Source organism: Alosa sapidissima, chromosome 9, assembly GCF_018492685.1.
Source record: "Alosa sapidissima isolate fAloSap1 chromosome 9, fAloSap1.pri, whole genome shotgun sequence".
NCBI classification, from domain to species: Eukaryota; Metazoa; Chordata; class Actinopteri; order Clupeiformes; family Clupeidae; genus Alosa; species Alosa sapidissima.
Genome location: NC_055965.1, coordinates 6,141,119 through 6,157,212, shown reverse-complemented (window position 1 = coordinate 6,157,212; position 16,094 = coordinate 6,141,119). Strand labels below are relative to the sequence as shown.

The window sequence follows — 16,094 nt, the reverse complement described above, 5'->3', positions numbered from 1 at the left end:
TTGAATCTGTCCAAGCAGGTCAATGGTATTATCATAAATACCTTTATAAATATGTTACTTACGGTATTGAAGTAATTCCTTATTAGTATGGAAATGGCTCCTAGTATTTTAACGGATAAGCTTTTTTTTTTATTGTAAACAAAGATGTGTACATGTTATGGTAAATTCTTAATTATACCAGAAAAAATGTAATGAAATCTCCATCGTGGTAAATTATCCTACAGCACAATTTTCATGTAGTTCATGTGACTTGTCCTGATATTGATGTTTGAGTTTCTGGTCCCATTGGTGTTCTACTCTCCACAGCACTAGGGGTCGTACATGTCTCGTGAAATGGATGTTTCAGGTGCGCAGTGCGTTATTGCAAGAGGATTTCCCCCACAACCCCCAGTTATACATTGTTAGGCTGAGGAATGTTCAATTGAATGTCATTTCACAAAATACGCATTTTAGATGTTGCTTTGCAAAGCCATTTTATGGGGGACTGATCAGGAGTGAACTGGAAAGAAAGTGGCAGACCAATGTGGATTAGTCTGTCTAACCAGCACAGATTACAGTTTCCATATTACCTCTGAACAACTGACCAAGCCAAGATCATGATTCAGTGCATTACACGTTTCAGTTCAACACAACACTCATCCATCAGCTGCACGATCCCACCAGACTACTTCCCATCCGCTCAGCAGTGCCATCAATCTGCTCATTGTCTGCCTTGCTGTGCTCATCCCCATCAGACTGCAATGGAAATCCGTATCATCGTATAACATGTTAACAATCAACTTTACATTAATAGTGTTATAAAGAGGAAAATATGAAATAATGAAAGGGGGGGGGGGGGGGGGGGATAAAAATAAAGATAAAATGTTAAATCGTAAACGCTAAAGGGGCAGTAATAGCTTCAGCAATAGTGCTATACTGAAGAAAAGAAAAAAAAGAAACTTATGTAAACTCATATTACTGTATGCCTACTCTTACAGATAGGCCTAGATCTACATAAAGCTATTTAGCAATAAGCCCTGAGAGGCCGTAGGTTCCACTGATTCTAGAACAGCTAAGGGGCGTTGTTAGGCACAACATGCTGCATGTACACATGGAACTCCTCTACTCTCCACTGGCTCCCTATTTGGTATGGGATACTGACTGGATCGGCTCCCTGCTATCTTCAATGATTAAGCTGTACATCCCCAACCACCCACTGCGGTCTTCTGATGAGTGTTTGTTGTGTCGACCAGCCATAAACGCTAGGTCAAATTCAAGACTCTTTTCCTCAGTAGTTCCGTGTTGGTGGAATGAATTGCCCAGTGCTCTCCGTTCCTGTGATAGTTTTGGATCTTTCAAGTGGGGTGTAAAGGCATATCTGTTCAACATGCACTTTGTTTATTAAAGGTGCCATGTGTAAGAATTGAGGTAAAAATATCCAAAAAATGAGCTACTGTACATGCATCAAAAGAATGAGAAGAAATAAGGGCGATGATGTCATTAAAAAAATGACAAGGTATAGTGCTGCAGAGATATCAACCTGAATTAGCATGCTAAATTACTAGCCACAGCCCGATAGGTGTCATAATACCAGTTTCGGCCATGGGAGGCAGTATGCGGGCAACATAACCGCCAGCTAAACTGCAATACACGTGTCTCGGTTGTTACTCTAGGGTAGACCAACTCACTTTCTAGAGGTATACTGCCCCCATCTTTTAAGGAATGTGGCGTATGAATTGATTTTTTGGCAGACATTACACATTGCACCTTTAAGCGTTTCTTATGCGTTAAAGTTTGTTTCACTAGTTCGCCCTTCTATATGATTGCTTCAGCTAGACTAGAATGTATGGGAGAAGTGCGTGTTTGGCAAGGTAGCTGTCCGTGGTCCTGGAGTGCCTGGAGCGGATATCGCGATAGAGCGATGACCGCTTGCACCCCCCTGTGTAAGGAGGATGAGTAACAGGGCAATTGGTGAAATGGAGGAGTAGGGGGAGGAGGGGGGATGATTTCGCGAACGTCGGAGCGTGTGACGTATGGAAAAGGAGGTCGGCTTAAATAGGCCTACCCTGCGGCGGCAGTGGGAGAGTTAATTGCTGTCAATCATCCCGAAGGCTCCACCCGAACTTTGTTTATAAAACATCATTTCACTAGTTCGCCCTTCTATATGATTGCTTCAGCTAGACTAGAATGTATGGGAGAAGTGCGTGTTTGGCAAGGTAGCTGTCCGTGGTCCTGGAGTGCCTGGAGCGGATATCGCGATAGAGCGATGACCGCTTGCACCCCAAAAGATCACAGAGAAAGGCCGCTACCAACTACATAAGTGCTTGCTGAGCGAGTCGTAAATCCGCTAGATTGGAGCGGATGTAAGACTGGTAGGCATCCGAGGACCAACGGCCCAGTATTTTAATTGTTGCTCCGATAAGCCGTTGAGCGCAGCTGTTGTGGCAGCTCCTATCCTGAAGGAGTGCGATCCGCGGGAAAACCAGATTTGACTAGAATGTTTTTTAAGAGTGTCTGGAATCTGTGGCGAGTGATGGGTAGCCCTTCGTCTGACACGAAGGGCGGGCTAGTAGACGAAGCTTGAGCTGACCGATATGAGATGTAGTGAGATAGGTATTGGATAGGCTGAAGGTCTGAGGCGGAGTTAAATGGATATGGAGTGTCCTTTTCGGGACTGATCGGTTTTACTCTGTTTGATGGTAAATCGAATGGTGTCTTGGTCTAGCTGCTCTAGATCTGCGATGCACGGGTGGACATCGGGAATGAAGAGAGACGAAGGGCATGTAAACTCGCTACATCTCAGCAGCCCAAAAAGGCCAGTAGAAACATAACGGAGATGGTGGAATCGGAATGCGGTGACATGAACCCTTTGCGAAGGGTAGCGAGGCAGGTGGCGAGAATGCTTGAGGTAATGGGAAGGCGGGAGTCTTGGGGGACTGGATGTTGCCTACGGATACCTTTAATTAACAAGCCTATCCTGGTGTCGGAGAAGGGGCATTCGGAGCCGTGGGGGCGTTTGTAGAAGAAATGAATGCCAGCTAGGTAGACTCTAATGGAAGAAACTTTGATCCCGAGTGAAGTGTGGGCGTAGGTGATAAATGATGATATGGTGACTGCATCGAAACTGGGAAATGGTAGTGAGTGCTTTGCGTGGAACTGTTTGAAGCACGACCAAGCAGTCCAGTAGGACTGCATGGTCCTGGGTGCGAGGGCTTGAAGGGCTAGGTCGGCCGTGATGGGCTGAAGATAGCTGAGGGGGTGGTTTATGGGAAGATGGTCTCCGAAAAGCTGGGGAGTGGAGTAGGGTACGGGTCCGCCTCTGGAGCCGAGCTCCTGAATCTCTGGAATTTAAGACGAGAGAGAGAGTCAGCAATTCCATTGTGGCAACCGGGGACGTGCGCGGCTCTTATAATAAGCTGGTAGCTGGCTGCTATCCAGATTAGACGCCTACTAAGAGGGGAAAGCGCAGGCGATTTTGAGCTCGTTATTAATGACGTGCACTACGGCTTCGTTGTCGCTGTGGATTATCACACTCTTGGAGGTCCACTCATTCCCCCAGGTAGGGCCGTGATGGCTACGGGGTAGAGTTCGAACACGGCTGACGATTCGTTTCCAGTTGTTAGCTCTCTGAACTCTAGTGGCCACGGGGATGCAAACCAGCGCCCTTTGAAAAAGCCTCCGAAGCCTGTTGAGGGGGCTGCGTCGGTGTACAACTGGAGCTCTTCTGGAGATGATTGGCAGTCGTCGTAGAACATGCACAGACCATTCCATTCGTCTAAAACATCCTCCAGAGTTTGATATCGGCCAGACACTGGGCATCTAGAGATACGACGTCTTCGAGAGATGGGGTTGCTGAGCGCAGTTTAGGAGATGCGAGATGAAAGGGCGGCCCTGGGGAATGAGTTGACTAGTGGACACTCGACCGCGCCGTGACTGGGGCTATTGCAGAGGGGACAAGATGGCTTAAGTCCTAGGAAAACGCGGTTATGGAGCTCCATATCGAGCGCGCCCCAGTAGGGGTTTTAGTTCCAGAGGCCGACTCTGGCAGCGCATTTTGCTGAAAACAGCCGGTGGTAGCCTACGTATGAAAATGAGCTCCACCGTAGGATACGGCTAGGCCGGCGATGATGGCCAGGTAGTCATTTAGCTTAGTCATTTGCGGCGACTGGAGAACACGAAACAGACGACTTCTGTGTAGTTGGTAAAAGCTACGGTGAACTCGGGAAATGACAGGGTTTTTGATGCTGGGCCAGAATTTTTTAGAGAAAAACCAGTTCGCCGCAAACTAGATCCCGGTTATGAGAGGGAATAGGAAGGGAGGGAAGAATGGTAGAAAGGTCTACGTCTGCACCTGACAAGATGAGGTTCCTGGTGGACGCTGTGACGGGTGGTGGTTCGAATGCTGCAGCGTGAGGAGGCGGTGGCAGGGCCTGTGCTGTGGCTAAAGAATAGTTTTGCTGCCGGAACGGGACGTCGTGGTCCGAAGCACTCGCTGAGTGCTGATGACCCGCTGCTGCGGGCTGGTCTAGCGCGGAGCCGGGGAAGAGATGGGAAGGGAGAAAAGGGGGGAGGGAGGGAGCGGTCGCTGACGCGACCGGAAGGGGAGCAACCTGGGACAGGGTCGCGGGAAGTGGGACGGGGAAGGAAAGAGGGTTAGGGGGGGAGTAGCGACGCTGTCGCTATCGGCGCCGACTGAGACCAGGTGCTCGCTAACTCATCTCAACTCAAGAGAGATGGGGAGCTAGTGAGGTGACTCTTCGAGCTGACGCTTCGTGAGTTGAGGCGTGCTGTACAGACGTGGCTCCCGGAATGGAAAGGGGAGGGGGGAGAGGGGGGAGGGAGGGAGCAGTCGTCGGAACGACTGGAGGTGGGGCAGGCCTGGACCGAGTCCTGGCTAGGGGAGGTGGATGGGGGAGGGAAAGAAGGAGTGGGGGGAGTAGCGACGCTGTCGCTACCGGGGCCGTCTGGAGAAGTGGGGTTGGACCCGGAAATACGGCGGAGATGCGGCGGGAATGGGCCTGAGCCGCTGACGTGGCAGTGGCTGTGACTGAAGCAGCGGAATGATACGCTCTGAAGCGTGTGGTGCCGGAAAGTGCTGTCGGCGTGCCCGGTTCGCGAGGTGGCTGGTGGTGTGTGCTTCGTCCGGCTGAATGGCCGGCGGAAGGAACCGCGTCGGGATGCCAGAAGGAGCAGCTTGCTTCCTGGTCTGGGGAGGAAAACAAAGTGAGGGAGCGGGAGGGCGAAAAGACCGGGTTATCCGACTGCGTTAGAAGGCGGAGGAGAAGGAACTTCCTATCTGACATACGGAACGCGATGCCGCGGGAATGGAGAGTGCTGCGGATGCGAGCCACTGTCCAGTGGGTAGGGTCAACGCCTTGCTGGCGCTGGGTGGATTTCCAGTTCCATGAGAGCTGTCTTGTCAATGCGAACAATACGAAGACTGAATGATTTCGCGAACGTCGGAGCGTGTGACGTATGGAAAAGGAGGTCGGCTTAAATAGGCCTACCCTGCGGCGGCAGTGGGTGAGTTAATTGCTGTCAATCATCCCGAAGGCTCCACCCGAACTTTGTTTATAAAACATCATTTATTATAGTATTTGTTTATTTTCATTAGGCTATTGACTGCTATTCTCCTTAGTCTTACCAACTTTTTAAAATTATTTATGTTAAATTTAACTATTGTATTGTTGTTATTTGTATGCCTCTTTGGACAAAAGCATCTGCAAAATCTCATAACCGTAACCATAAACATAACCATATCTAACACAATTAAGCAGAAAATGTTCCTCATTTTCTACATTGTTTATGCAGCAACTGCAGTTTCTCATATGTCTAGGCACCCATGTTTGTTTATGTCTGCCTATTTCTATGTGTAGGCTGTGGTCACTGATTATTTCTCTCTTATTGATTGACTTATAGAATCCTTGGCTGCACGCTTTCAGTCAGCCAATACCATCCATCACAGGAACTTTTATTTCTACTTCTTGATACCTGAACCTTGAACTGCAGCAAAAGACTCTTCAGACTATATTCATTCCAGTGTGAGTGTTCTGCTAGGTGACTACATTTGTGACAACTGCCAGCTAAGATTTGCTTTGAACTTATAATACCCTTGAAATTATCTTGGCTTGTCTGGTTCTCATGCAATTAACTGTGAACAACAAATCTTCACACGCAGCGCTGTCCATGGTCCTGAACAATACATCATAAACATACTGTACAACATATACTGTGACTCTGTGAGGAGAATTCATTAGTTAGTTATAAGGTAAATAGATGAGTCCCAAAACTATTGCTATAATGAAGAACACTGATGAGGAGTCAACAAGGAATCACAGAAGAAAAGAGTCTTGACTTGAATTGTTACACAATGTAGGACTACACAAGGAAAACCTTAGAAATGTAGGTTCACCTTTGACCTCTCTTCTCTCTTGCTCTTTCTTCTGGGTTTCTTCTCCTGGTCCTCTCTCTCTACTTTCTTTTTGTAACATTGATGTAACAACTTTTCACCCCTGTAATGTTGTCTCTGTCTACATGTTTATGTAGGGAGGGGTGTGGGAACAGGGTCTTTGTTATTTGTCATACAGTATGTGGAAAGTACTGTATGTCTGCTGATTGTCATGCTGTTTCTGTCTAGATGTTTTTCTGTGGTGAGTGGGTTTGTGGAGAGAGGGTTATTGTTATCTGTTATTTATATGTAAGAGGACGTCTCCTCATGTTTTAGCTCTTATGCTGCTTGAAGCCTCTGATGTGTTAAAGAACCTAACCTAATCTAACCTAACCTTTTTGGGTTTGTTTTGATTTCTTTACCGTTGATACATTCATAGTTCATCTGATTTATTTGGCATCTAACTTGTTCTCGGTTATTTAGTTATCTTATGGTTTATCTGATTTATTTGCACCTTTAGGCAGAAACTGAGGGCACAGCAAAATGGCGTAGTTTGTGAACAAGGTGCCAATGTTGTGTTGTGGGATACAAGAGACACTCACAAGCACACCTAGACACATAGGGACGCAACCACATGTTCACACTTCATTGTTTTTGTTTTGACAAAGGTATCTTACTATCTCATGTGTGTGTGTGTTGTAGGTAACCCTGTTGTGAGGTGAGCTTGTGCTAAAGACAGTGCGCTGATCTTCTTCAGGTCAGCTCTGAGCCCGTCAGAAGCAGAGCGTATGAGACAGGCAGCCTTAGCCCACTGTCACCTGGGCAACACAACAAATACAATGACTGGACGTTCTCCTGGACAGCTTGTCAGATCTCCAGAGAACAGAGGTTTAAACAGGCACCGAACACCATACTTTTTTCTTCCAAAAAATCCCTACTTTTCATTTAGCATGACTTAAATGAATGCACCGTCGGCAAGAACATTATACATATGATCAGGGGCGTAGCACAACATTCTGGGCCCCTGCATAGGCAGTCCTGATTGGGCCCCCATGTACGACCCCTCGTGCTGTGGAGAGTAGCACACCAATGGGACGAGAAACTCAAACATCAATATCAGGACAAGTCACATAAACCGCATACAAATTGTGCTGTAGGATAATTTACCACAATGGAGATTTCATTGCATTTTCTCTGGAATACAATTAATCATTTACCATAACATGTACATCTTTGTTTACAAGAAAAAAACAGCTTATGTGGGTTTAACTGTGTGTGATGAGTACACTGAGAGTTTTATAGCTTATTTTATAGCTTATTACGGATGAGATTATTTGGTCTAACAAACTGTTTCTGCTAGGAATTACTTTAATACCGTAAGTAACATATTTATAAAGGTATTTCTTATAATACCATTGATCTGCTTGGATAGATTTAAGCCTGTCCAGGCTTTCTGAGGTTGGACATAATAAGTCCAACTATATTACTTAAACCTGAGTTGACCCAAATCAAGAAGCACTCTGATTTTACCGACTCTTTGTTACTTTATGTTTGCCTTTTCCCCCTCTCTCTCCATCTCACTTCTTTTGTACTTCTGGTTTCTGAGCCATGGCAGTTTTTTTGTTATGGGTGATAGGACCAGAAGCATTGGAGGGACTGTTCTGAGGGCCCACTTTGCTGAACTAAGCACTGTGTTCTTTGATGGACCAAAAGTGAAAGTTAGGAAAGGCACTCATTTAAATTCTGTATGTGTTGTCACTCAGGACTGGATGTCTTCTGCAGTTTTCTACCCGAAACTATAAAGTAGGTCAATAATCGCCTACAGATGGCCACTCAGACAATGTCAGAAGTGCCATCTGTCATGTCAGAAGGTTATGTGGCATCAAAATTATTTTGGAAATGTTATGTTAAGGTCAAAAAACTTTTTGGGGTGCCTTATTAACCAATACCTAAATTTACAATCTAAAGGCATCATTGTGATTTCTACTGTAGACTACTTATGTAATCAGGTGGGAACAGGGTTTTGTCTTTTTTTATTAGAAATACAATATAAATCACAAATTATTATTTTTTTCATCAAAATACATGTACACTTTATGAACAGCAGGGGTCAGTGTTGTACAGTAAAAAAGAAAACTTCAACTTCAAATCCCCAGGACCCACTCCGGTAATCTCTTACTTCCCTTGTGATACTGCATACAGCACACAGATAAGAGCTGAGAGCGGTTCTTGGTCTCTTGAGACAGTATGAGAACAGACTTGGTAGCAGTTCATAATGTCACATGCTACTTACTTGTCTACACATCAGAACCCTAGTTATTATGACCGCCGCGCAGCGAAGCGGCGGTCATATAGGTTTAGTCAGATTTTTATTTATTTTTTTTATTTATTTATTTTTTTTTTTATTTTCTTTTTCGCATGCCCAAATTTCCGTCAATGATTCCCGGGACACTGAAAGACCGGGGTACACGAAACTTGGTGGGCATGTAACCCCACATGGATAGCATGGAACCATCGTTTTTCGTTTTGATCTGTAGCCCCCCCGCTGGACTGGACCCCCCGAAAGGAGGGTAGGGCAGACACAGTTTTCTGTGAATATCTCAAAAACCGTAGGGTTTAGGAGGACCATTTTTTTTTTGTATGTTGATCTCAAGGGGCCATGTCAACCCATTCCATAACCACTCATTTCATGTATAGCGCCACCTAGTTAAACACAAAAAAGTAAAAATGAGGTGTTGTAATTGAAGGTATCTGTGACCTAACATAGTCAAAACTGCACGAAATTGGAAGTGTAGGATCATTATGACACCCTCTGTATGCACGCCAAGTTTTGTGGAATTCCGTTCATGGGGGGCCACACAATAAATTAATTTATGTTACTATACACCAACTGGCCTGTAGGTGGCCGGAGACAGTTTTCTGTGAATATCTCGAGAACCGTAGGGCCTAGGAGGTCCACCTTTTTATGTATGTTGGTCTTAAGGGGGCATGTCAACCCATCCCATTACCACTTATTTCATGTATAGCGCCACCTAGTTAAAAATTAAAAAGCAAAAAATGAGGTGTTTTCATCACAATATCTCTGGCTGACAAGGTCAAAACTGCATGAAATTAAAAGTGTAGGATCATTATGACACCCTCCGAATGCATGCCAAGTTTTGTGTACTTTCGTTCATGGGGGGCCTTACAATAAAATAATTTATGTGTACATTTAGTGACGTACACCAACAAGGAACCGTCATTCTTCGTTTTGATCTGTAGCCCCCCCCCCCCCCCCCCCGCTGGACTGGACCCCCCGAAAGGAGGGTAGGGCAGACACAGTTCTCTGTGAATATCTTGAGAACTGTAGGGCCTAGGATGACCAATTTTTTCCGTATGTTTGCCTCCAGGGGTCATGTTAACCCATTCCATGTGCACACATGTGCATAAACAGATACACACGCACACACATACATTTACAGTAATCATACGTATGACACATACTCACACAGTAGACATATGTACGCATGCATGCACATGCACAAACACACATACGCAGGCAAACACACAAGCACGCACATACACACACACACACACACCCACACACATAAACATAAATTTGTACACGCACACATGCACACAATTCAAGAATTTTTCCCATCATCTACTCCCTGAATTTTTGGTCATTGATACCCGGGACACCGAACCACCGGGGTACATGAAATTTGGTGGGTATGTAGCCCCACTAGACTTTTACGGAAAAATTTCATTTCGTTCATTTGTGATTTGCACCCCCACCCCCCGGTAAAAAATGAAAATGCAATATTATTCTGCTTTAATCGCCCCTATCTTCAGTTAAGATGTTCAGAACTGCACCAAATTTTATGTGTATGATTGACCTGGCATTTTCTGGGGGTATGCCAAGTTTCGTAGAATTTCATCCATGGGGATCTAAAATTAGGTTATGTGTACATTTAGTGACTGTACACTCATTGGCCTGTAAATGGCGGTGCACACATATACACATGCACACACACAGGCACCCACATACTATCGGTATTAGAACGGCCGATACATAATTACAAAATCAGTAGGATTAAAAGAAAGCCAAAATAAATATTCATCATCATCATCATGGCTGCATTTTCAGTATTGGCGAGAAGTAGTCGTTTGTCCACTAGATGGCGCATCGTTGGCGCATGGGTTGGAAAAAACAATGGACGCTTCCTACAAGGACTGTAATTTACCGCAGCGAACATCTAATAAGGATAGGACGATGTTCACATGAAGTGTAATTCCCATTTCTTCTTGAAGCCGAAATAAATCTGAGGATGTTTATCGGACATGCTTGGTTTTTACTGCAGGTACGTTAATCTTGTAATATCAATAAGGACCTAGGTAATGTTACCGTTAGCGTTGGTTGAGTGATGGAGGCATTTGATTGATTGCATTTGTAGAAAACTATAAATGCGGTTATACCAAGCAAATGTTTAGCAGCACTGTTTGTATCTTTCGACTGTCATTTATTGCACGTGCTACAAAATCATTCTGTGCAATGGAAGATTTACCAACGTTACACCGGTCTGATACAGTTTTGCCTATACATGCGTGAGACTGAGACGCCTGTTTATTTTGTTTTAAGTTCGTGCAGGGTGTGAGAGGGGAATCGATGTGCTTTGATTCCAGCTTGGTAGTTGTAGTCTGTGAAATTAAAAAGCACGTGTGTGTGAAGTATCCAAACAATGACACCTTCATTTCATTATGGCTGCTTTAGCAACACACCTTAAGCTACTGTGTAGTGGGTCCCATTTAGAAGTGGCTACTTCATTCGCGCTTTCCTTGACTCATGGACCTGCGTGAATGTTATTACAACTTTTCGCCACATTATGGCAGTTTAAGTCCGCTTGATACTGTAAGTCGTAAGCCATTGGTTTCCAAAGGAGATTTTATTTGTGTCGCCAGCATAGCCTATTGACAATTTATGTTGTAAATAGGCCTACCTTATAATCCTACCTGTAGCTTAGGGAAGCTAACAGCTTTCTATTAGGATCTAGTTTGTTAGTTACAGTTTTGTCATAACTCCCTAATGCATTTTTGCATTTAGAATAGCCAGAGCGTGTATATCTCAATCTGAAAATTAAACAATATCGGGTGCCTATGGACTAGGCTGGGTGAACCCAGCCTGATCTGCCCGCTATTTATTTTTTGATTTCTTAAAATATTGAGCTTGGTCTGATGAAAGCCAGACTAGCCATGGACCTCAGTTACACAATGCAAGGGAACATGAATCAGCCTATATTTGCACGAACAATAACGGACAAAAGCTCTTCAACTTTGGCCCGTTAAAATGTGTATGAACAGTCTAGCGACGCATTTCATCAAGGCCCATTTGGACATGTCAGTTATTTGCACCACTGGTTAGATGTAAAACAGCATTTCGTTTCAGACTACTGTTACTTAATTTGTGCATTAACAATAACGTTTCAGACTACTGTTACTTAATTTGTGCATTGACAATAAAGTATTACATGAACTAAAGATGACTAAAATCTTATGTAGAAGAAGAAACATTCACAAAAAATCCATCCATCCAAAAATGACCTTTGTTTTTGATAGCTGTTGAAAACGGCATGGAACTGACAGAGATGTTTTTGTTTATAAATACATAAAAAATAAATAAATAAATAAATAACATTATGCTGATACCTTTTGCTTTTCCCAAATACAATGTAGCCTACAGGTGTAAGTGACCTTTCATCAATCCAGTTGCAATGGATGAACTGTGATGACCTGCCCTACTTGTGATTGTTTAGAGATTTTAAAGGTTTTATAACAATGCTACATCTTCTTTGGCTATTCTACAATCTATTCACCTTTTAAGCACCAGTAGGCTACTTTCTGTGCAGCCGCACACACACACTCAGGCATGCCAAACAAGCATACACAAAAGTTTCAAGAGTGGGGGATGGAGTAAAAGATGGAGACAAATTGAAGTGTGATTTATTTTCGCGGAATGGATGTACAGGACTGAGCGGCGGTCATATTTTGTACCGCTATGCGGTACATCTAGTTTAAAGCTGCAGTTGGCAAGTCTGACAGATTGAGGGGACTTAGTCAAAATTTACAACTCTCATGCCCCTCCCCCACTACCAACGAGCACCCTCTCATCGAGTTTGTGCTCGTCAGTGCACATCAGACTGCCCCAGACTGTGATTGACAGTCAGATCTCACACAGCCCTGCTCTGATTGGAACAGAAGAACCGGGAGCTGTGGAATTTTGCAAAACAAATAACAGGCTCTAGGTGGAGGTAGAAGTGCAGGTTGTTTTCTAAAACCGGCTGATTTATGTTGTTCTGTCGGAACATAGTGTTGTTTTCTGTGAATATGATCAAAAAAAATCTTGCCAACTGCCGCTTTAATGCACAGTGCATACAGTTTTCACAACAGAATTAGTGCTGCTGCAAAAAGGGCCACAGTCGTCCTGGTGCCTCCATAAGTGCTGGAGCTCCCTCTGACTCCCTCTGGAGGCGTCATCTCTTCACGCGTCCTTGTGCTGCTGAGGTATCTCCCAGAGCTTGGGCTCCACAGGGAGCAGTTCAGAGTGGAGTGGGGTCGGTGGAGAAGCGTGCTGGCGATCTCATAGGTGCCGTCCTCGTGCCGTACGCTGGGGTGGGCCACTGAGGAGTCGGTCAGGTTCTTGGACCCCTGGAACCAGTGGATGTGGGCCTCTGGGTAGACACCTCTGGCGCGGCACGTCGAGTTTCCATCACGGCTGTGGACATGGAGACTGTGGTGGCACTCTGACAGGTACAGAAGTAGAGGAGTTACACTCACCAAAGAGCGGACAAGCGTTTCATTGAATTAAAATCAATTACAATTACATATTAATTTCTTTTTCATTTAGCCCCAGAACAATTGACTTTGTCTGAAGTGCTCTACAGAAACTAGTTTAAATATCAGTATCCCTTTCTATTGATTAACATCTGACATGCAAAATTCACCATGTTTTTTTTTAATGACTAATTTCACAGAAACACCTTGGTAATGCTCAATGTATTTAATGTATGCATTTTATACCAACCTTGTAATTTCAAGTGTGTGAATGCACTCTTTATTCCTAAATTGGAGCGCAGCTTGCAGACATACTGCCCCTGGTGGATTGGTTTTGTGTGATGAATGGTCAGGACCAGTTGTTGGCCTTTGAAGACACAGTTCACTCCGTTATGGGTGCTGAGGTGCCCATCCTTTAGCTCACACAGAGCTGTCTTATTGGGAGCAGACCAGGCAAACAGGAAGATGGTGGGCTCATCCTGGGAGGTGATGTTGCAGGACAAGGAGGTGTGCTGATCGCAGTGGGGGCTCACTGACTCTGTACTTCTGAGTGTCATTATCTCTGTAATAACAACTATTTAAAAATATATGTTAAAGCAAGAGACCAGTTGCTACAGTTAGTTAACGTCCAGGCACTGGACAGGGGAAGTCTAGGTAAATGTACAACAAAGCTATCTAACTGAACGTCACTGTTACATACTCTCATGCAAGCAGGGCCGTAGTCACCATAGACTTTGGGGGGGACGTGTCCCCCCCAATATTCAGATGTGACCAAAATGTCCCCCCCAATATTCGGACATAGAAAAATAAATAAAGAAAAAAACGCTATAGGCTACTACAGGAAACCATCTGAAATGCAATCAAACGTAAATAACGCAAAAATTAGTGACTTATTGATGGTTTCAGAGAGAGTAGCCTACACTGTGAGTGGTTTTTCCTGGAGGTTTTGCGTTTATCGTTTGAGGCGTGCGCTATCAAAAGCTTCCTGCACGTACCCTACTGCGGTGCGGCCTGTCAACAATATCGCAAAAGATACCGGTACAATTCTCACAAAACTTGTTGGAAAGGTGTAGCACTGTCTAAGGACACCCCATTCATTTTTGAAGCTGATCAGACTCAAAGGGAACTTTGAAGCATTTTCCATATTGTAGCCTATTTTCTCGCAATGATAGCGAAAGTGAAACATAGTGTCCTTTTATTTGAATTTGTGTGTGTCTGTTATTCATTTCTTTCACATGTCTTACAACATAAATAATGCATTCATATGCTAGTAGTAATGTCAGAAATGAACCGGTTTATAAGCCTCTTAGAAATGGCTGTTCCATCTTGCATTTTACATTTAGATGCGCACTCAATCGTGCATCCATGCAGCAAAACGTACCACACAATTGTGGCGACGGCACAAAAGTTGAAAAAAACTTTTACAATGGCGGTGATAGCCTACAGTTAATGTGAATCGCGGACAATAACCAAAGAAAGGAATTTCCACCTCCATTCACCAAATAAAGGCTGTGTTTCTACATGTTAACACAAAACATTTCTGTCAGAAACCAGCCTATAATGCATAGGGTAACTTGAGGTGAGTCAGACAGAAGAGGGACCTGTCTTAGTAGCCTATCTTGAATCCCATCCCTTTCAAACTAGGCTACCTTAAAATTGTGTGATTAGCCGCCAGAATAATAAAATCAAAATACAAAATATGATTGGGCTATAGGTCCAAACAGCCAACAGTCGACCCGTTTACAGTAATAAGTATGCTGATATGACTTAATAAATACAAATCACAATGAAATGCATTTCATCTTTGTGGGGTTTTTTTTGTTGTAAAAATATCTATTGACATATAGGCTAATTTAACAGTATGAGCCTAGTGCACTAGAACATAGCAATTAATGTATAAAACTAATGTAGACATATTGCAAAATGCAAAATGAAATCAATTTAAAGATTTTCAAGTGGAGTTTCAATGTAGATGCAATCATTTGGCATACTATGGCCTCACTTTGGGTCAGTTTTGGCTACTTTTTGGCTGGATTTTGGGGATTTTGGGCTCTCTTTGGGATGGTTATGGCCATATTTTGGAATGCCACAATTGGTTTTGGGTGAGTTTTGGCCTCCTTTCGTTTTGATTCTGGCTTGCCTAATTTGGGCCATATACAGTATGGGCCGTACATCCCTCCAAAACTCTGCCAAAATGCCAAGCCAGTTTTGGGTCAAATTTGGGCCAAAATGAATGTGCTATCTGGGTATGCCCAGGGGTTCATAATCCATCCGTGCCTATGTCTGTCAAAAGTTTGGTATATCCTAATTGACTGACTTAACTAATGACTTGTTTGTGATTTTAATAATATTTTTGCATGGCAGGAAATGTATTGACATTTTGTTATTGAAATTCACACCGCACCACAGATTTGGTCCCCCCCAATGTTGAAATCATGGCTACGGCCTTGCATGCAAGTCAGTAAATTGGACCATCATTGTATGTTGACTTCATCATGTAAAATGCACCTAAATGAGCGTAAGCTCAAGTGTGAGACAAAAACATGTTTTACAGGCTGTTTCCAAAATGATCCTGGACCACATGGCTTCTATTGTTTATAACTTTCTAGACATTTAGAGACTCACTAGAGTCAAAGGCTCTGGTTTATTCATTTATAGATTATATATTTATTGGGAGAGAAATATGTTGTTCTTATAGCTTGTATAAATACTTACTTATTCTGACAAATTAATTTAACGTGGAAAGGAATTCAGTTAAAGGCGACTTACCATTCTCCGATCTTGCTAAAGCAAACATAAAAACCCAGAGCAGGGAGGTACACTTTTGGATGGTCTCCATCTGCAAAATCCATATGAACAGGTTCAGATGAATAACACACACACACACACAAACTCACAATCAGACAATTTATAAAGT

General features: G+C 43.8%; 1 protein-coding gene across 2 annotated transcripts in view; it reads right to left on the bottom strand.

The window, feature by feature from the left end:
* Positions 1 to 12,694: 12,694 nt before the first annotated feature.
* The window catches only part of LOC121719314, a 41,480-nt gene continuing 38,080 nt past the window's right edge, over positions 12,695 to 16,094 (bottom strand). For both annotated transcript variants that reach the window (XM_042104793.1, XM_042104791.1), the window contains 3 exons: positions 15,947 to 16,016; positions 13,428 to 13,751; positions 12,695 to 13,146 (listed from right to left, as the gene is read on the bottom strand). In XM_042104793.1, coding sequence (XP_041960727.1) covers positions 12,785 to 13,146; positions 13,428 to 13,751; positions 15,947 to 16,016 — 756 coding nt within the window. In that variant the 3' untranslated portion in view covers positions 12,695 to 12,784. The remainder of the gene's footprint in view (positions 13,147 to 13,427; positions 13,752 to 15,946; positions 16,017 to 16,094) is intronic.